Source organism: Rhea pennata, chromosome 9, assembly GCF_028389875.1.
Source record: "Rhea pennata isolate bPtePen1 chromosome 9, bPtePen1.pri, whole genome shotgun sequence".
In the NCBI taxonomy this organism is placed as follows: Eukaryota; Metazoa; Chordata; class Aves; order Rheiformes; family Rheidae; genus Rhea; species Rhea pennata.
The window spans coordinates 10804407-10824709 of record NC_084671.1 but is presented as its reverse complement, the minus strand read 5'-3'; the positions used below and the strand labels follow the sequence as shown (position 1 = coordinate 10824709).

The 20303-nt window shown below is 69.4% G+C and overlaps 2 protein-coding genes across 2 annotated transcripts; one reads left to right on the top strand and one right to left on the bottom strand.

Moving 5' to 3' along the window:
• Nucleotides 1-429: 429 nt before the first annotated feature.
• Nucleotides 430-2256, top strand: LOC134144161 (heat shock protein beta-7-like). Its single transcript, XM_062582878.1, has 3 exons — nucleotides 430-649; nucleotides 1179-1330; nucleotides 1808-2256. Exons 1-3 carry the CDS (start codon nucleotides 502-504, stop codon nucleotides 1994-1996), a joined length of 489 nt encoding a protein of 162 aa, XP_062438862.1. The 5' UTR covers nucleotides 430-501; the 3' UTR covers nucleotides 1997-2256.
• Nucleotides 2257-2730: 474 nt separating this feature from the next.
• On the bottom strand, nucleotides 2731-18364 carry CLCN2 (chloride voltage-gated channel 2). The gene is given in 26 exon segments (XM_062583032.1): nucleotides 2731-2931; nucleotides 3017-3103; nucleotides 3200-3304; nucleotides 3531-3569; nucleotides 5319-5369; nucleotides 5880-5953; nucleotides 6040-6145; nucleotides 6274-6443; nucleotides 6521-6654; nucleotides 6823-7036; nucleotides 7439-7549; nucleotides 7836-7905; nucleotides 8244-8399; nucleotides 8523-8607; nucleotides 8716-8817; nucleotides 8955-9039; nucleotides 9188-9313; nucleotides 10033-10111; nucleotides 10216-10293; nucleotides 10377-10510; nucleotides 10894-11022; nucleotides 11149-11280; nucleotides 11906-12059; nucleotides 17289-17372; nucleotides 17374-17713; nucleotides 18273-18364. Coding segments are annotated over 26 exon segments (3138 nt in total).
• Nucleotides 18365-20303: the final 1939 nt, after the last annotated feature.

Sequence of the window (20303 nt, the reverse complement as noted above, 5' to 3'; positions counted from 1 at the left end):
TGTGTGTGCGCGGACCTGGGTGTCTGCACGTGCATAGCCGTGCAGGTGCCAGGGTGCCCGGTGCCACGGGGCGGTGCGGTGAGCCGCCCCGGGGCCGTGCAGCGGGGCGCCCGTGGGTGCCCCCATGCAGCCTGCCTCCGTCCCGCCAGGCCTCCAATAAAGTCAGTCGTGTGAGCAGCGCGCCGGGCGCCTCTTTTATGGGTCGGGGGTGCCCTTCGCCCCGCCAAGGCAGCCTGGCATGGGGAGGGGGCACGGAGCTGCGGTGGCAGGTCCCTATCTCCCCCTCCACCTCCCCCTCGCCCCCAGGATGGTCCCCCCCTCCCCAGCCTTGGCCTCGCCGGGTAACGGAGAGGCCCCAGCCCTTATCTCGCATTCCTGGGCCGGGGTGGCCGTGCTGCACGGCTACCGGGCTAATTATGGGCATCGGCAGGCTGCGGGCGCCCGGGCCGGCCCCCTCCTCTCCGCCGCGGCCCGGGGTCCGCTGCGCGCCCACCCGGCGGCATGGCCTCGCTCAGCTCGGCCGCCACGTACCGCGCCGAGCGCATCAGCACCTACAGCCAGGGCCTGGGTGCCGGCGAGCCCCGCTTCGAGGGCGACCGGCGGCACGGCCCCTTCGGGGCTCGGGCGCACGATGCCTTCGGGTACCCAGGTACTGAGGGATGGCAGGGGGTGGGGGGGTGGGGGAACCCCTCTTTTGCACCCATTTTCCTCCCCTTTGGCTCTAACGCGCTGCCTTGTCCCGGGTACGGAGTGGGGCCACCCTGGCATGCTGCCCCCAACCGCTGCCATGCACCTTGGGGGGAGGGTTGGGGGGGGCGGACTGCCCCTATTGCACCCCATGGCTCACCTGTGTCCCCTCAGCCCCTTGCCCCTCCAGTGCCCCCCCCAGCCTCCCTGCTGTCCCCAGGCCCACTGTGCCCCCACTTCACCCCTCCCAACCTTCTGCACCTCCTGTGCCCCCAGACCCTCCTCCATATCCCCTGCTATCCCCATCTCACCCAGTACCCCCAGGCTTTCCAGTGCCCCCCACCTGCCTGGCCACCTATATGTCCCCAGCCCCCCCTCCATTCACCCTGCTGCCCCAAGACCCCCCCCAGCTCCCTGATCCTCCCCAGTACTCCGGACTCCCCGCACACCCGTCGCCCCCCACCCCGCAGCCCCTCACGCGGTGCCCGCAGGGGCCCCGGGCGCGGTGTGCCCCTGCAGCCTGGGCACCTGGGTGCGGGCCCAGGGTGACACCTACCAGGTGGTGGCCGACGTGAGCCAGTTCGAGCCCCCCGACATCGTGGTGACCACGTCCAACCGCCACGTCGCCATCCGGGCCGAGAAGGTGAGCGGGCAGCCCCCGCTGGCGGCGGGGTGACCGGGCTCTCCCGCCCCGGCGCGTCTTCTGCTGGCTGTGGGGCAGCTGGGAATTGTCCCCTAGGGTAGCTGGGATCTCCTGCTTCATTGCACCCCCCCCAACCCCGGCCCAAACTGGGAACTGCCCCTGCTGGCAGTGGGGTAACTGGGAACTCCTGCCCAATTACATCCTCTGCTGATTGTGGGACAACTGGGAACTTCCTCTGCTGACAGTGGTGCAACTGGGAGCTGCTCCCTGCTGGCCCTGGGGTGACTGGGGCCCCTGATGTCACTGGATAACTGGTAGCCACCCAGTGGAGCTCTTCTCTGGCGCTGGGGCAAATGGGAACCAGAACTGGGGTAACTGGGAAGGGCCCCAGTGGCCGCCATGCCCCTGCTGGCAGTGGGCACTGCCCCGGTGGGTGGTGACGTGCCACCCCACGGCGTCGGTGCTGCTTCCCCGCAGGTGGCCGAGGACGGCACCGTCTGCGACACCTTCACCCACAAGTGCCAGCTGCCCGAGGACACGGACCCGCTGTCGGTGAGCTGTGCCCTGACCGAGGCGGGCACGCTGGTCATCACGGCGCGGCGCGGCGCTGGCGCCCGCCCCGGCGAGCCCCCGCAGCCGCTCTACCGCAGCGAGGCCAGGCTGTGAGCGGGCACCGGGTGCGGGGTGGGGGGGGCCCTGCCGCCCCGCGTGCCCCCTCCCCGCGCCGCGGTAAATAAAGCCGTCGTGCCCCCTCGGCGGTGCCTCGTGTGCCGGGCGCCGTGGTCGAGCCGCGGTGCGGGCAGGGACCCCCCCCCCCGAGCCCCCGCAGCAGCGCTGCTCCCGGCTGCGCCTGCCCCCGCCGTGCCCAGGGCGCCGGCGCGACCGCTCTATTTATAAAGTCCTTTTATTAAATTAATATAAAAATCTCTGTATGTACACGGCGAGGGGCCCAGGCCTGCGCATGCAGCAGACCCGCGGGTGGGACCCCCGGCTTCGCAGGGGCGAGGTGCTCGGGCGGGGGGTGACGCACCCCCAGCCCCATGCCCCGTCTCCCCACGCCGCCGCCCGGGGCGGAGGGGATCCCGCGGGAAGGGGGGCGCCGGGGCCAGGCTCGCGGGCATGGGGCCCGCAGCACCGGGGGGCACCGGGCCGGCAGGAGGGGGGGGGGGGCAGAGGTAGAGAAGTGAGAAGCCCAGGTGGGGAGGTGGGCGCAGCGGCGGCGGGGGGCACCCCGGCACAGCCAGCCCCCCACCCCACCCCGGGCACGGGGCGCGTTTCGCCGGCGCTGGGTTGAAGGCAGCCCGCGGCGCGGGCGGGCGCGGGGCAGCCCCCGGCCCCCCGCGCCGTGCCGGCGTCCCCCTCGGCGGCGGCGCAGCAGCGGGCACGCCGGCGCCCCGGGCTCACTGGCCCTTGCCGGGGGCGGCCTCGTCGGCGGGGCTGGCCTCGCGGGGCATGGCGTGGTGCTGGTGGCGGTCCCAGAGCTGGCGGATGTCGGTGGTGTCGGGCTCGCTGGCGCTGGTGGTGCTGTCGCGGAAGCTGGCGAGCGGCGGGCGCACCTTCACCCCCTTGGCCGTCAGCGAGCCCTCGATGGCCTTGCGCAGCTGCGGGCACCGCCGGGCACCGTGAGCCCGCGGCTCCGTGCGGCGCCCGCCGCCGCGGCTCCCCGGCTCTGCCCGCCGCGCTCACCTCCTTGAGCGACACCATGCCCACCAGCCGCCCGATGCTGGTGACGTACGCGTGGTCGAGGCCCAGCAGCGAGAAGATGGTGTGGGTCTGCAAGAGGGAGGGGGCTCAGCGGCCGGGGGCACGGTGCGGGGGCTCGGCCGGGCCCCGGCGGCGGCGCGGGACGGGTGCCCGGCGCAGGTGCACCTTGTGCAGCGACGTGTGCTCCACCAGCTGGAAGGGTGCGGGATCGATCTTGGCATTGCTGAAGTCCACGGGCTGGTCCAGCTGCTGCTCCTCCCACTCCAGCACCTGGGGGGCAGAGGCCACGGGGCAGGGTGAAATGGGGGTGCTGGGAGCATGGCCCCCCTGCCCCCTTCCTGTGCCAAGGGGCTCCCGCAAGGGCATCCTGCTGTCCTGGGCACCCAACATTATGGGGACACCGAAGTCCTTCCCTCCATGCTTAGTGCCCATCAGGACTTTGGGGGTCCCGGTGGGGCAGAAGGTGTCCGGTGATGCTGCCAGCACCCCGTCTCACCTCCGACGGGGTCATCTTGTCACCCAGATCCAGATCCTCCTGCAAGAGAGGCGGTGGTGAGTGAGCCTGGCAAGGCAGTGGGACGGCATGCTCGGCAGGGGCAGGGTGCTGCAGGGAGCTGGCAGGGAGCTGGCAAGGTGCAGGAGGGCGTAAGCAGGGCACAGACAGGGCGCAGGCAGGGTGCATGCACTGCATAGGCAGGATGCAGGCAGGGCGCAGCAGGGAGCAGGTAGGGTGCAGGCAGGGCGCAGTAGGGTGCAGGCGGGATGAGGACGGGGTGTGGGCAGGGAGCAGGGGGGCATAGGCAGGGTGCAGCAGGGAGTGGGTAGGGTGCAGGCAGGATACAGCAGGTCGCAGCAGGGTGCAGGCAGGGAATGGGCAGGGTGAGGACGGGGTGTGGGCAGGGAGCAGGGAGGCATAGGCAGGGTGCAGCAGGGAGTGGGTAGGGTGCAGGCAGGATGCAACAGGGAGCAGCAGGGTGCAGGCAGGGCGAGGATGGGGTGTGGGCAGAGAGCAGGGAGGCATAGGCAGGGTGCAGCAGGGAGCAGGCAGGGTGCAGGCAGGATACAGCAAGGTGCAGCAGGGTGCAGGCAGGGAATGGGCAGGGCGAGGACGGGGGGGCAGGGGAGGGGCATAGGCAGGGTGCAGCAGGGTGCAGGCAGGGTGCAGGCAGGATACAGCAAGGTGCAGCAGGGTGCAGGCAGGGAATGGGCAGGGTGAGGACGGGGGGGCAGGAGAGGGGCATAGGCAGGGTGCAGCAGGGAGCAGGCAGGGTGCAGGTAGGACACAGCAAGGTGCAGCAGGGTGCAGGCAGGGAATGGGCAGGGCGAGGACGGGGGGGCAGGGGAGGGGCATAGGCAGGGTGCAGCAGGGTGCAGGCAGGGTGCAGGCAGGATACAGCAAGGTGCAGCAGGGTGCAGGCAGGGAATGGGCAGGGTGAGGACGGGGGGGCAGGGGAGGGGCATAGGCAGGGTGCAGCAGGGAGCAGGCAGGGTGCAGGTAGGACACAGCAAGGTGCAGCAGGGTGCAGGCAGGGAATGGGCAGGGCGAGGACGGGGGGGCAGGGGAGGGGCATAGGCAGGGTGCAGCAGGGAGCAGGCAGGGTGCAGGCAGGATACAGCAGGGCGCAGCAGGGTGCAGGCAGGGAATGGGCAGGGTGAGGACGGGGTGTGGGCAGGGAGCAGGGGGACATAGGCAGGGTGCAGCAGGGAGTGGGTAGGGTGCAGGCAGGACGCATCAGGGAGCAGCAGGGTGCAGGCAGGGCGAGGATGGGGTGTGGGCAGAGAGCAGGGGGGCATAGGCAGGGTGCAGGCAGGACACAGCAGGGCGCAGCAGGGTGCAGGCAGGGAACGGGCAGGGCGAGGACGGGGTGTGGGCAGGGAACAGGCCATGTCCACCACCGGCCGAGAGAAGCTGGGCCTGTGACCGGTTGAGTGGACACAGGCCTTGCCTTCATTGATCAAGCAGAGTCAAGTGAAGTTTGTGATTGGTTGAGAGAACACAGGCTGTGTCATGATTGGATGATCAATGTAGGGCTAGTTCTCTGATTGGCTGTCAGGACATGGGTCGCGTTACGATTCACCAAGTAGATTTGTGACTGAGAGGACACAGGCTATGCCATGATTGGTGGAGCAGAATCGGGTCCATCAGAGATTGGCTTCCACACCCCCCGCAAACATGATTGTCCAAACAGAATTGTGCCAGGCCCTTGATTGGCTGGGAGGATCCAAGCTGGGTTCTGATTGGCTGAGAGGAGCCGTGCCCAGCCTTTGCCTGGCTGTAGCTTACCAAGGTGAAAATGCGGACGTGTTTGGCCTTGCGCTGGGCTGTGCCCTGGGCCTGGCAACGTGCCGGGGAGAGATAGAAGTGTCAGGGCATGGGGCAGGCTGTGGGGCCTGCAGGCAGCGACGGGCAGGAATGGGCAGGACCAGGGAGGGATGGGCAGGGACGGGCAAAGATGGACAGGGATGGGCAGAGATGGACAGGGATGGACAGGACCAGGGAGGGATGGGCAGAGATGGACAGGGATGGACAGGGATGGGCAGAACCAGGGAAGGATGGGCAGGGATGTGCAGAGATGGACAGGGATAGGCAGAGATGCACAGGGATGGGCAGGACCAGGGAAGAATGGGAAGGGATGGGCAGAGATGCACAGGGATGGGCAGGACCAGGGAAGAATGGGAAGGGATGGGCAGAGATGGACAGGGATGGGCAGGACCAGGGAGGGATGGGCAGGACCAGGGAGGGAGGGGCAGGGAGGGACAAGGGCAGACAGGGATGGGCATGAATGGTCAGAAATGAGCAGAGATGGGCAGGGATGGGCAAAGTTGGACAGAGAGGGTGTCTCACCTCGGCGGGCTCTGCGGTGCTGTTGGCACAGAAGAGGCTCTTGAGAGCAATGCCAGTGTGGTCAGTGGTGCCCGCTGTGGACACAGAGAGTGCATCAGGCCCATGGGGCACCATGCCTGAGGGCTCAGGGGGCCAGGGTGTGGGCAGGGGCTGGACTTACTTGGGGGGCTCTCTGCCAGGCTGCTGGGCACCCGCTTGAGTGCTGGCTTCAGGGGCTTGCGGGAGCTGCCGCGCACGGGGGCGAAGGACGATGCCTCAGTGCTGATCTGCGGGAGGGGGCATGGTGCCAGGTGGATGGCTGGCACCCCATCCCCCCACCCCCGGCAGCCGGCCTCCATCCCAGGGAAGGGAGGCAGCACCAGGCCGGCCGCCCAAGCCCTGCCAGCATCCTCACCTGGAAGCGGACGCCGGCGTCGGAGAGCCGGTTCCCATCCTCATCGTTGCCCGTCTGCTCTGCCAGCGCCTTCTCCCGCAGGGCCTGGAGCCGTCGCTCGGGGCTGAGCTGGTGGCTGAGCAGGGCCACCACCTGTGCCCGCTCGATGGAGCCCAGCAGGATCATGGACTCTGCCAGCAGCAAGGGGCTTGGGTGGGCACTCTGCACCCCAGGCACCATGCCCACTGCCCTCGTGCCTGCATCTCACCAGCCGACTCCACCAGTGCCAGGCTCTTCATCTTGGTGCTGTGCAGGACGTGCTGCAGGTCCAGGTATTTGCAGTTGAGGGTGACATAGCGGATGTCTCGCACCATGATATCCTCCACCCGCACATTGTATTTCCTGCCCAGGGTGACACGATGCCCTCAGCATGGATGGGCACAGCCAAGGCACCCACCACGGCATGGCAGCCACAGGGTTGGGGACAGTGCCTGTGCCCAGCAAGGGCATGTCAGGACTGACCAGGGGTCTGGGGACATTGGTGGGGATGACACAGGTCAGGGCACTCACTCATGGTGCCCCCAGCCCAGCTCAGGGAGGTAGGGCAGCTTCTTGATGCGGATGATGCTGTCGTAGAGGGAGGGCTGGAGGCTCTGGGCCACAGTGTTGGCCAGGATCACAGCGATCATGACGGGCAGGATGTGGGAGATCTGCCCCGTCAGCTCGAAGACGATGACGGCCGTGGACACGGTGTGGGTGACGGCGCCTGACAGCGCGGCCGCCCCTGTGCCCGCGCGTGCCCCGAGAGACACAGGGGCAGCCCGTCAGGTCCCTGCCTGCCTGCCCGCGGGGCTATCCTCCCGTCTTGTCCCTGGGAGACCTTGGGGACACACCTGAGGACCCCTGGGGACATCCCTGTATCTGAGACACCCCCATCTCCAGGGGAACCCCAAGTCCTGGGGACACCTCCATGCCTGTGAGGTCTCCTAGCTCCAGTGACACCCAAGGCCTTGGGACCTCCTGGGGTCATCCCTAGTCCTGGGGTCACCCCAACCCCTGGGGACCCCATCCCAGCCCTGGACATGCCCCAGAAACACTCCCCTGGGCTCCTTTGGAGCACATCAGTGCAGGCAGCAATGCGGTGGGCACGTGGTGTGCCTGTGCCAGCCCACGGCACAGTGCTTACCCACCACGGCGTAGCCCCCCGGCACGATGCGGTAGATGTTGTTGTCAGTGTGGATGCCGTCCGGGAACCAGGCTGCCATGCTCTCACCCACCAGGCGCCCAAAAGCTGCCCCTGCCCAAAGAGAGGGGTTCAGTGTGGGCAGGGGGGCCGCAGGGCCGGGCAGGGATGTGGGGTGCACGTCAGGCTCTCTGTGAGCCTGACCCAGTCTCTCTTGCACCCATGTGGTGACCCCTCGTTGTGGGTGCTAACAGGGAAAGGGGACACCAAGGCGGGGGGGGTGACTCCTCCCGTGCCTGGCTCAGTACCCCTCAAAGTGCCCCATGGAGCCAGGACTGACAGGCTCCCTCCTCCCATGTGCCTGAGCAGTGGGCAACACACTGGGGTGGCAGGCTCTCACCGATGACGAAGACAGGCATGAAGGCTCCACAGGGCACGGGGATGGTAGTGGCCAGGGCTGACATCCAGAACTGCGTGGTGGGCACAGGCACATGTTAGTTGACACCCTGGCCTGGGCCTCCTGCCAGCTCTAGCCATGCCCCCCAGCTGGCATCAACACTGCCTGCTACGGAGCAGGACATGGGCCCAGCACTGTTCTGTGGGGCAGCCTGGCTCCTCCGAGGGGGCATCCAGGCAGCATCTCCCTGCTGGCGCCTGGGGACACCTGCCAGCACCTCTCTGGTGGCATTTGGGGACACTCAACCAATGGCTCCTTGGTGACACCTGGGAACACTCAGCCAGCGCCTCCTTGATGGCACCTGAGGACAACCATCAGTGCCCTGGATTGGCACACCCAGGAGATACCCACCTTCATGAGGATGAAGACAATGAGGGTGACAAAAACGTTGGAGCGGGGGTGGTGCCAGGCCTCCAAGATGCCCATGTACTCCAACTCCTCGCTTAGCCCCTGCTTGGACCATGTCTGGTTGTCGAACAGCGTCACTAGGGTGTCCTTCTGGGTAAGCTGCCAAGGGGAAAGGACAAGATCTGGGTGGGCACTACCCATGCGGGCACTGACTGCACAGACTGCCGGGCACTGCCCCTCAGTCCCATGGCGGGTACGGTGGGTGCAGGGCGTCATTGGTACCTGGCCAGCCATGAACTGTCCGAAGCCGGGTGGGAAGGTCAGTGTGGAGATGAGCAGTGTCACCAGGGCAGGAAAGAGCAGACGCCTGGCAAGGTGGCATGGGATAACACCAGTGCACCCCAGTGCCTGCCACCCCCCGGCTCCTACCATGCTGGGGTGAGAGCCACTTTCCCCAGGGCTGCTGGGCACCTACTTCTTCATGAGGAAGCGGTTGATGGTCTTCTGGCGGCGCATGAACTGCACAATCTTGCGGTTGAGGTATACAAAGAGCGCGCCCCCAAAGCCACTGGCAATCCTGGGCATGGGCCCGGCGTGAGCGCCCGTGCCGTGCCCCAGCACTGCCGAGGGGAGCCCAGCCAGAGCAGGGACCCCGCGGGCACCGGGACATCCTGCAGGGCACTGGGACGGGTGCCCGTGCATGGCCGCACTCACCCGATGACGGCAAAGGCAGGCAACTCCTGTAGGTCGAAGGGGAAGTCGAGGCGGAAGCGGGTTTTGAACAGCGCCGTGATTGTCTCTGGGTGGGGGGAGGCATGGTGGGGGTCAACGGAGGTAGCAGAGATCCCTCTGTGGTCCCCTGTGCCACCATCCCCTGCTTGCCCTGGCAGCAGCCAGCCCTGGAGAGGCAGGACAGGCAGGGTGCCCCACGCACAGGCAGGAGGTACCTTCATCCTTGTTCCAGACTGCGAGGACGCGGAAGATGAAAGCACTGAAGGTGGCAGCGAAGAAGCCACGCCAGTAGTTGCGGACAGCAAAGAAGGTGGAGGTGACCTCGATGCTGAACAGGACACCTGGCACCGGTGGGAAAGGCACGAGGGAGGCGGCGAAACCCAGCCAGGCCCCCCAGGCACCTGGCATGCTTCCCGCCTGGAGCGCCATGCTCGTGCAAGGCCCACATGGGGCCAGGTGGCCCCGCAGGCACGCTGGCTGGTGGTGAAGGGCTTCTGGGGCTCCTTGGCAAAGCACATGGCCAGTTCCCCAGCTATCTGCGATGGGCACCAGGTGGCAGGAGATGGCACGAGCAAGAGGGCAGTGCAGGGATGTGAGCGGTGGCAAGGGGGCTGGAGGCAAATGGTGTTGGGGTGGGGGGCACACACAGCACATGGACAGATGGATGGATGGATGGGGCAGCTCAGCACACAGAGGGCAAGGAAAGAGTTAGACGTGTCACCAACCTACGGGCACGGCTCAGTGGGGCCGGAGTGGGGAGCTCCCTGGAGCGCAGCACAGCAGGGGAAGAGGACAAGATGAGATGTTACACCCTGGGGAGGATGGTGCGCGCTCTTCCCTTCCTCCTCCCCACGGGCACCCCTGTCTGCAGCGGCACTGCCTTCTCCAACACCAGCCGGGGCCTTGAAGGCCCCACCCCTGCCTGGCAGTGCCCGTGGGGGTCTCCAGCCGAGGGGACCTGGTTTCTTCTCCAGAGAGGCCCAGGTGCCTGGGCAGGGTGTGTGTGTGGGGCTGTGCCAGCCCTCAGGGCAGAGGCTGGGGGTACTGGGGGCTGCCCTACCTCCGATGGGGGCGGCGAAGCAGCAGCCAACACCGACGGCACAGGCAGCCGCCAGCATTTCGATGTTCCTCGCCTCGTTCTGCGGGCAGAGGGGCAGGGCATGAGCGGGCACGGCCCCCCCAGGGCCCTGCCGGGGGGCACAGCCGGAGCCCCCACCTTCCCGATGGCCCCGTGCCCGCTCACCTCGTAGATGCCGCCGAAGAGGGAGAGGAAGCGGCTGAGCAGCGCTGCGCACATGCTGGCGATGTGGACGAAGGGGCCCTGCAGGCGCAGTGCCGGGGCCGTGAAGCCGGGCTGGCCCCGCACCGCCCTGCCCCACCACCTGCCCCGGCCTCGGCCCTTACCTCCTTGCCCAGGGGCATGCCGCTGCCCAGGGCGCACGTCAGCCCGATCACCTTGGCCATGAAGGTCTTGAAGGTGAGGTACTCCTTCAGCACGGCGCCCCGCAGGATGGTCTTCATCTCGGGGATCCCCGAGCCTGGTGCCATGTGCACAGCCCTGACCCAGGAGCCACCACCCATGGCCGTGGGGAGACCCCTGGTACACTGCTACAGGAATACCCCTGGGACCCCACACTGCAAGACCCCCAGAGACACCTCTCTACCCTACAGCCCAGGAGGACGCCTGGAGTCATCCCCACAGCCCCGTAGAGGATCCCTAATCCCATAGCCCTAAGGTTCCATCCCATGGGACCCCCTCTGCAGGGACACCCTCTGCAGACCAGCCCATAGCCCTTAGAAGTCCTCCAGGACCCCCAACCCCATAGTGCAGAAGGACACCCCAGGGGCTCCCCACTGCAGGGACATCCTTGGGACAGCCCAGGCACCCACAGGGATGTCTGCAGCACCAGCAAGGCCCTACCCACGGCCTGGGGTGCGAGGATCTGGGTGAAGCCAGCCGAGAAGGTGATGAGCACAGTGGGGTAGGTGACCCAGGCCAGGTACTGCAGCAGCACGTTGGTGTCCAGACCCCCGTACATCCACTTCTGGGCTGTGGGCACAGTGAGCAATGCGAGTCGTGGGTGGCATGTGCCAGGCATGGGACCTCGCTCACACTGCTCCCCGGGCCCCGCACCTCGTTCCTTGGGAGCCCAGGTGCCCGCTGGTGCCTGCTCACCTTGGAGGCAAGTGGCGATGGCGAAGTCCATGGCCCAGCTCACCAGCGCCATGACCAGCCCCAGGAGGATGAGGAAGATCCAGTCCTCACCCACCTTCGAGATAAGGAACTGCTGGCACTGCACAGCGCACACTGTGGGCACAAGGGCGGGCTCAGGGCCGGGGAGAGGGGCCAGGCACCCCGGGGAGGGGCACAGGCTCTCCTCTCCCCGTGCTACCCCGAGGCGTTGCTGGCAGGGACAGCACAGCCACACGCCTCCGCGTCAGCATGCAAAGCACAAGCGCTCACAACTGGACACGCACAGCCGCACACCTCCTCCGCAGGCATGCACACACGCACAAGCACCACGGGGCACAACCCACACCCCAGCACCGTCAGCCCCCCCAGCCCCCCAAGATGTGGGAGCAACCATCCCCGGACACCAGCGCGCACGCCCACGCACGCAGCGCAGACAACCGCACGCGTGCTGTGCACACCCGCTCCGAACCAGGCCCAGGGGCCGCGTGCACGCCCACGCGCGGCTGTGCACGCACACACGTGCCACGCGGCTGTGCACGCACACGCCTGCGCGCGTCCATGCGTGCCGCCACAGCACGGGCTTGCACACGAGCACGGCCCGGCGGCCGCGCGCGCGAGCGCGCTCCTCCGAGCGCCGCCCGCCCTGGCACGGCCCCTGGTGCCCCCCTGCCCCCCCGGTGACGGCAGGGAATCCCTCCCGGCGGCGGGGCTGGGCGCGCGTCCTGCCTGCGCCCCTTACCGCGGCACGGGGCGCAGCGGCCCTGCCGGTACTCGAGCAGCTCCGAGGGGCGCCGGGGCCGCGCGCCGCCCTCCCAGCGCTCCTGCTGCAGCCGCAGCCGCGCCGCCTCGTCCTTGGCGAAGGTGCCCAGGTCCTGCGTGTAGCGCCCGTACATCTGGCGGGAGAAGGAGGGGGCGCGGGCGTCGGGCCGGGCAGGGACGCGCCGCGCTGGCCGCGGCCCGGCCCAGGCGCCCGCGCGCCCCGGCCCAGCGCAGTCCGGACCTGCGCCCGGAGGAGCGCCCGCTAGCTCGGCCCAGCGCCGAGCTGAGATGGGCAGGGGGTGCCGGGCTGGGCAGGGCACTGCCCGCTCCCAATGCACAAGTGGGGAAACTGAGGCAGGGTGAGTGGGCGCACCGGACCCGGGTGCCCCAGCCTCCAGAAGAGGCACCCTTGGTACCAGGGAAGTGGAGGAAGAGGCTGGGGGTGCCAAGCGCCGTCGCGCCCCGGGCGGGGGGCATCCCGGGAGCCCCGGCTCCGTGCTCAGCCGGGCAGATAGCACGGCACGGGGATCGATGGCAATCGTTCCCCCGCGTGCTGCGTTCGCCCCGCTGGTACCAGTCCCCGGCCGTGCCCATCGCCCCGGCCACAGGGCTGGGCTGGTGGCGGGTGGGGAAGAGCCTCTGGTTGCTGGAGTGGGGGGCGCCTGGCCCGGGAGGTTCTCTGAGGGCTGATACTGTGGCTGCGCCCCTGCTTCCCCCGTCGCGGGGAGGCACCTGGCTTCGAGCCCCCGCAGCACCGTTAGAAAAGCCGCTGGCACCCCTGCGGTGGGCGACACGCTCCGTGCAGCACACCTGATGTGAACTGAGCTGGCCGGTCCCAGCCGGCAGTGCGGGCAGTGTGGGGGGGGGGCACAGCAGCCCCCCCCCCACACCCCGTGCAAGGGGCAGCTTTGCCCTCCTCCTCGGTCCCTCCTGCCTGGCAGCAGAACAAGGCCTGGCCCTGGCAGCGGGCAGCCCTGGCTCTGCCCCCTGCGCCGCCTGGGAGCTCTTTGTGCCCGTCCTTGCTGCCAGCCCGCGCGGGGCATTTGTCCTGCGCTGGCGGGCTCTGCCAAGGACTCGGTTGCCTGGTTTCCGCCTCGCTCTCCCCCCGGGCACGACCTGAATGCCAAGTGCCAGCGGTTCGCCCGGCACAAAGGGAGGTTTCAGGGCTCGCGGGGGGACCCGCCAGGCTCCCACGCCGGGCCGACGTGAGCCCCATGCCAACGGCCTGCCCACCCGCCACGCCGCGCTGCCACGGCACGTGGCCGCCGAGCCCCGGGCCGGGGGCGAACGCGGCCCTCCCCGCACGGCCCAGCAAAGGGGCAGCGTGGCAGCCGGGCACCACGCTTGGCACACCAGCAAAGCAGCCCTGCCTGCCAAAGGCGCTGCTCGCCCCGGATGCCTGGGTCCCTTTCACGCTCCCGCCCACCCGCGGGTGAAAGGCAGGACCACCGGCACCGACCCCCGGCACCGACACGTGCCAGGCTCCCCGCGGTGCCCTTGGGGACAGCGCGGCAGCGGCACGGAATCGGGCACGGGGCATCTCTCCCCACCGCGCCTCCAGCCCAGGTCTCTTTGGGAAGCAGTAGGAAGCAGCCAGGCGGGCGCCGGGTGGATTCAGGGCTGCGCTGAGCTGCGGGCGGGAGGGGAGGCTGGAGGCGGCGGGGCCGAGGGACGTGCATTTCCATTGCTAACCCTCCTGGCATGGATTTTCCCCCAAACTCCTGCCCAGCATCGGCCCGGCAAGCCCTCGACCCCGCGGCAATGTGCCGGGGGAAGGAGCGGGGCGGGCAGAGGCCTCCTCGGGGGCCCGGATTCAGCATCGCCTGCCAGAGCAGACCCCGGCCCCGCGGGGCGCCCAGCGTTCAAAGGCTCCCTCCGGGCTGAGCTTGTTTCCTCTGGAAGAACAGCCGGCCCCGCGCCCCGGGGAGAGCTGTTGCCGTGCCAGACGCCCGCCTCCCTCCGGCCTTGCCCCCGCCCGGCCCACAGCCAGCCCCAGCCTGGATGAAGGGGACCCCCGGGCCTAATCCCCCCCAGCTCAGCACCCTGCCCGCCTCACGAGGCTGTGCCAGGGGCTCTTGGGGGGGCTTGGCACAGAGCTCGCTACGTTTTGGGGCCCCAGCCGGGTCCCCCCTGTCCAGCTGCAAAGGGGCTATGCTGCTTCGGGGGGGAGGGGGGCTTTGCCCGGCCCCTGCCCTACCCCTTCCCTTCTCCGTGCCCAACACCCACTGCCCACGTCTGCCAGGGCAAAGCGAGAGGACCGGCTCGGAGGCGAGGGGGCACCGGTGATGCGGAGCCCCCCGTGCCCGTGCCCGAGCCAGTGCTGGGTGTCGCCCTGGCCTGCCCGGCCCCCTCCTGCTCGGGTGCACGGCCTGGCAACCTCCCTGCCGCCAGCGCCGCCCCGCTGCCCCCGGGCCCCCGCCGCCGTGGGGCAACGGGGCCAGGGGGACGCGGCAGCGAGGGCTGGACACCCAGAGCATCCCCCCGGGCGCCTGCCCTGGGCGCCCCGCTGACGGCCCACCCTAGTGCTGGGCGGCCGCCGGCACCATGCCCGCAGCCCCGGCACGGCCGTGGCGAGGGCCAGCGGTGGGTTCTCTCCTTCCTCCTCCTCCTCCTCCTCCTCCTCCTCCCGCTCGGGTTATTTTTCTACAAAGGCCTTTTGAAACACAAACAGCCCCGGGACTCCGGCCTCCGCCGCGAAGCAGCTGAACAATCACAGTGCCGGGCGGGCAGGGAGCGGGCACGGGGGGAGCCTTGGCACGGGGTGCCTGGGGACACGGGCACAGGCGGGCGCCCGGATTTCAGGCCCCGGCACGACCCCTGCCACAGCCCCCCAGGTCATGCCAGCCTACGGCGCCCGCCGCTCCCAAAGCCGTCCCGCGCTCCTGCATGCAGCATCGGCGCTGGGCACTGCTGTGTCCCCCGGCCAGCTGCAGCCGGGGGGCACCGAGCTTGCCAAGCGTGGATGCCCACATCCGTGGGAGCCGCAGACTCGCCCGTGCCCCTTCCAGCCCCAAACAGAGCCAGGGGGAGGACTGAGGTCCCCGTTCCCACGCCAGCCCTTGGAGCCGGCTGTGGGCATGCAGGGAGGATGCGCAGACGGTGCTGGCCAACCTGCACCCCCCCAGCCACAACTCTGGAGGGCTCCATAGAGTGGGGACGGGGGGCAGCAGGATGCCCCAGGCTGGCAGCCCCACGGGCCGGTGGAGCCGGGCGCCGGGAGCCGCCGGGCAGACGGAGAGGCCGGGGGATCTGTGTCACGCCGCCTGTCTTAGCCGGGCTCTAATCGCCCTGAGCCGCTCCACCGCAAACAAGGGCAGTTTGTGAAGCTTAATCCACCCCCCCCCACCCCGCCCCGGGAGGCTCTTTGCTCCCCGCCACGGCCGCCTGGCATGAGGGGGGCACGGGGACTGGCAGGGCTGGCGCGGGCCCTGGGCACCCCCGCCACGGCCAGGGCGGTTCTGCCGGGCAGGAGGGCAGAGGAGGCTGGCGCCAGCGTGGGAGCCGTGGGCGCGGGGCAGGGAGGGAGGCACAGGGGCTGTCCCTGGGGCTGGCAGGCTCAAGCCAGCCCACGCCAGGCTCCAGCTGGATCTGAACTCTCCTGGCAGGTGCTGGAAGGAGCTGGTGCCGGCTCAAGCTCCTGGGAAGGGCTGGGCAGCCCTCCTGCCCGGCATGTGCCCGGGCACCTCCCCAGAGCCAGTCATGAGGCTTCGGGAAAGACGCCCGTGCCCAGCCTCACTGCGGCTGGCATCTGCGCCCACTCCGGGCGAGCCTTCCCAGCTGCCTGAGCCCCGGGTGGCTTCAGGAGCCCGTCAGCAGCCCAGAGGCCATGGAGATGGGCACAGAGCAGGTGCTGGCCTGCCTGGAGGAAGGGAGGGCAAAGTCTGCCCGCACCCTACCGGACTGCCCTGATGCTGGCCCCGATGCCAGTGTGTGCTCTCCCCCGCCCTGCCTGCAGACTCCTCTGGCCCCGTGGGGCCCAGCTGTGCCACCCTCTGTGCCAGCCCCCAGTGGATGCAGTCCTGTGGGGAATTTGGTGTGGGGTGGGGGAGCAGGGAAGGGGCACCCCCTTCCCCACGGCTCCCACCGAATGATGCCCTCGTCCCACTGCTCGTGCCCCCGCGCTGGCCCCGGGCTCGGCTGTGCCTGCCAGGGAGACGCCCCGAGGCCTGATAAGATCACAGAGACGCCACGCACAATCGGGCTTTGACAGCCAGCGGCTCTCCCAGAGCCGCCCACGAGGCTCTCGGGTGGCAGAGGGTGGCCACCGAGTGGGACCCTGGACAATGGCCTTGGGCATTGCAAAGACAAGCCAAGGGTGCCCACACCAGCCCAACGTGGCATCAGGGAGGAAGGGGTCGTGCCCCACACAGCAGGGACCCCGAAGTTGCCCAGCACCCCTGTATCGGGCTGGCAAGATGTGGGGTGTCGCATCCTGCTAGAGCAACCAGTGCAGGCTCTCCGCAGACTCAGGCAGCTGTGGGCAGGGGTGCCCAGCGGCGATTCGCTCCCCCCTTTCCTTCCCCACATCCTTTCCTCCCTCTCTCCCCATCTTTTCTGGCCCTGCTTGCCTGCGAGCCTTTGCCAGGGCAAAGTACCCGTTTGCTGAGGCACACCGGGCACTGACCCAAGCTAAGACCAGGGAAAAGCACCTTTGCCCGGGATGCCAGAGGGCCGTGAGCAGCGAAGGGGGCCGAGCCACCCTGCGCTCCCATGGGGTGGCACGACGTGGGCAGGCAGGGGGAGGGCAGAAGGCTGCCTCGGTCAGTGGGCACCTCCGTGCCAGTGCTGGGCAGTGCCGGGGCAGCAGGGAGGCCTCCTGAGGGACAGAGTCGTAAACACGGGGCTAAGGTTGAAGGCGGGGAAGATATGCTATCTCTGGGGCAGAGGGCTGGGGCTGGGCTCAGCGCGGTGGGGCGCGGGGTGCCAGAGCGGTGCGGGAGAGAGGAGCACCGCTGGGAGACCCCCCCATGGGTCCGTGGGGGCAGGGAACCCCCTTCCCCCCAGTGCCAGGGGTTTCCTTGGGGGGCAACGAGGACGCGAGTGCGCACAAAATCCTGCCGAGAGCGTGGGGGTTCGGCCGGGCTCCTCCGCGCCGGGGGGCTGCGCTGGCGGGTGGCGCCGAGCATCCCTGCTGCGGTGCCCTGCCGCTGCACCCCAGGAACGCCCCGGGAGCAGGCGCGGGAGCAGGGCCCGGGGGGGGCTGCTGCCTCGCCGCGGCGGGGCAGGGGCGGCCGCTGGGGCCGGCCGCCGGGGCGCCGGCTCTGCCCCCGCGCGGGGCGCCTTGCCGGAAGGGGCCCGCCGCGCCAGCCCCCCGAGCGCCCCTCGCCCGCGGCGCCGGGGCTGCCGCGCCGCGCCGCGCTCACCAGCGTCTGCTCGTACTGCAGCGCCCGCTGCGCCGCGCTCTCCGAGGCCATGGTGGTGCCGGTGCCGGTGCCGGTGCCGGTGCCGTCGCCGCCGCCGCCGCCCGTGGCCCTGCCGGTGCCGGTGCTGGTGCCTGCCGGCGGCTCCGCCCGGCCGTGCGGGGCGGGCCCGGGGCACTGCCCGGGGGAGGGACCGGCCGCGCTCCGCGCTCCGCGCTCCGCGCTCCGCCCTCGCCGCCGGCACCGGCACCCGCCGCCCGCACCGGCACCGGCACCTGCTGCCGGCACCGGCACCCACCACCTGCAGCACCCACCGCTGGCACTGGTACCTGCCACTGGCACCGGTACCCACCACCTGCAGCACCCACCACCAGCACCAGCACCTGCCACCAGCACCAGCACCCGCCGCCAGCACCAGCACCCACCACCTGCAGCACCCACCGCTGGCACTGGTACCTGCCACTGGCACCGGTACCCACCACCTGCAGCACCCACCGCCGGCACCAGCACCTGCCACCGGCACCGGCACCTGCTGCTGGCACTGACACCCACCACCTGCAGCACCCACCACCAGCACCAGCACCTGCCACCAGCACCAGCACCCGCCGCCAGCACCGGCACCCACCACCTGCAGCACCCACCGCTGGCACTGGTACCTGCCACTGGCACCGGTACCCACCACCTGCAGCACCCACCGCCGGCACCAGCACCTGCCACCGGCACCGGCACCTGCTGCTGGCACTGACACCCACCACCAGCAGCACCCACTGCCAGCACCAGTACCTGCCACTGTCACCGGCACTCACCACTGGCAGTACTCATGGCTGGCACTGGCACCTGCCGCTGGCACTGCCACCTGTGCCCACCACCAGCAGTACCCACCACCAGCAGCACCCACCACCAGCACCAGCACCCGCTGCTGGCAGCACCCGCCACCAGCATTGATGCCCACCACCAGCAGCACCCACAGCCAGCACTAGCACTCACCACCGGCACCTACTGTCAGCAGCACCCACTACTGGCACCGACATCCACTGCCAGGCACCTGTCACCAGGCACCCACTGTCCAGCACGGGCATGGGGCACGGGCAGTGGGGTGCCAGGCATGGGGGTGCACTGCCCTGCCAGGAGTGCCAGGCATGGGATCCAGGGAGGATTGCACTTCCAAGGATGTCAGGATTGGGGAAAGGGGTGCTGGCTGTGGGGCACAGAGGCACACTGCCCTGCCAAGGGTGCTGGGATAGAATATGGAGTGCCAGGCACGGGGCAGAGGGCTCAGCCCTGCAGTGGGCGGCTGACCCTTGGGAAGGCTGGGTCTCAGAGATCCTCCTGCTTGGTCTGGCATGGAGTGGCACTGCCCTGGAAAGGGTTGTCTGGGGACATTCAGCTCCTCCGAGTGGGCACTGAAGTCCCGCCAGAGCTGGTGCCTTCTCAGCCTGTGCTGGGACCATGCCAGGACTCCCTGCCACCAGCACCGGGTGTCTCTAGTGGGCAGAGGGTGGGTGCAGGAGAAGGGGGTGACCTCAGGTATAGCTCCTTGTGGGGATACGTGTTCCCTCTTCCCAGGGGCACAAGTGACCTGGCAGGGGGTTGGCACTGCCTGCTGATCCCTGCTCTCCCCAGCCTCAGCGCAGTTCCTCTTGGACAGGATTTGGGCAGCAGAGCACGAGCGGAGAAAACAGCGTTTGGTGACTCGGTGCTGGTAGCCAGCCCCAGGCTCCCGGCTGTGCCGGGCTGGCTGCAGGGCTTGCGTTTGGGGTGGTCTGGGCGGAGGGCGCCAGGGCCTCCGTACTGGCTCTGAGGGCACATTGGGAACCCACGGATACCGCAGGCTGCATCCCGGCACTGGGGACTTGCGGGGGATACCGAGAGCTGGCAGGGAGCGGAGGTCCTTACCCTGGCACTGCTCAGCGTCCCGCGACCGCCAGCCCGAGGGACAGTGGAGCTCGCGCGCTCTCCGCTGCCGAACCCGATGGGTGGTAGTGTCTCAGCCCTCTCCGGAGGTGCGCGCGGGCCGGGGTTGGCACTGGCAATCCTTGGGCAGGGCGCTCCGGCATGGCAGACCCGCTGCCGTTCCTCCGGGACCTCTGTCTCACCACCGCAGCGGGCTCAGGGGCGCCCGGCAGCGCCAAGGTCCGTCTCCTCTCTGGGGTGCCCCATGGTGCGTTTGCGGCAAGGACCGAGGCGCCGCGGCACTGCCGGGCTGGCTGTGCGGGACCAAGAACGGGCTGGTTCTCGCTGCCCGGGTGCCACCCTCCGGGTTGACGTTGGCACCCCCCGGGGTGGGTGAAGACAGCCGGGGGGGGGGAGGGGGAGATGCCCTCCAGTGGCCTGGGAAGGCTCATCGCTGGACACCAACCGGTTTGCAGCAAGGAGGCGATAAAATGAGCTCCCCGCTCATTGTTTCGCCCGGGCACGGAGTCCCCTCCTCGCTCGGCAGCTCCTGGCACGGCCCCGGCAGCTGGCGCGCTGCTCCGGAGGGGAGCCCGGTGCCAGGATGCGGGTGCTGCCAGCTGCGCCCGGCCGCTGGCCCTCGGCACGCGGCGAAGCCCCTGCGCCCGGCGCCGCGCTGCCACAGGGCGCTTGTGCAGCCGTGGGCACGCGTGGGGCGGGAGACTCGCTCAGCAGCCCGGCTCGGGGCCAGCATATCCCGGGGGCACCTTCCTGTCGCCCTACCTCCAGCCCAGCGCTACCTCACTGGAGCCCTGGGGCAGTCCCAGCACGGCCTAACGCTGCCCCGCTTTGTGGTCACCCCAGTATAGCCCAGGGCTACTTTCCTCACAGCTCTGGCTCTGCTCCATTAGAGCCCAATACAGCCCAGTATAGCTCTGGCAATGGCCCAGTCAACCCCACCACAGGGATGTGGCAGGAGGCGCCCCGCTCCCCCCGAGCAGGTGGCAGTGCTGGGGCACCCGCAGACGCCGCACCCCCCCCCCCCCGAGAGGAAAGCAGGCTGGGGGGGGCAGCCCTGTAACGTGTTGATGCCAGGGAGACGCAGAGGGGCAACAGTGGGCAATA

Coding starts and splice junctions, on each gene's coding strand:
- LOC134144161 (XM_062582878.1), top strand. CDS start 502: ATGGCCTCGCTCAGCTCGGCCGCCACGTACCGCGCCGAGCGCATCAGC. Junction 650..1,178: donor CGATGCCTTCGGGTACCCAG/GTACTGAGGGAT, acceptor CGGTGCCCGCAG/GGGCCCCGGGCGCGGTGTGC. Junction 1,331..1,807: donor TCGCCATCCGGGCCGAGAAG/GTGAGCGGGCAG, acceptor GCTTCCCCGCAG/GTGGCCGAGGACGGCACCGT.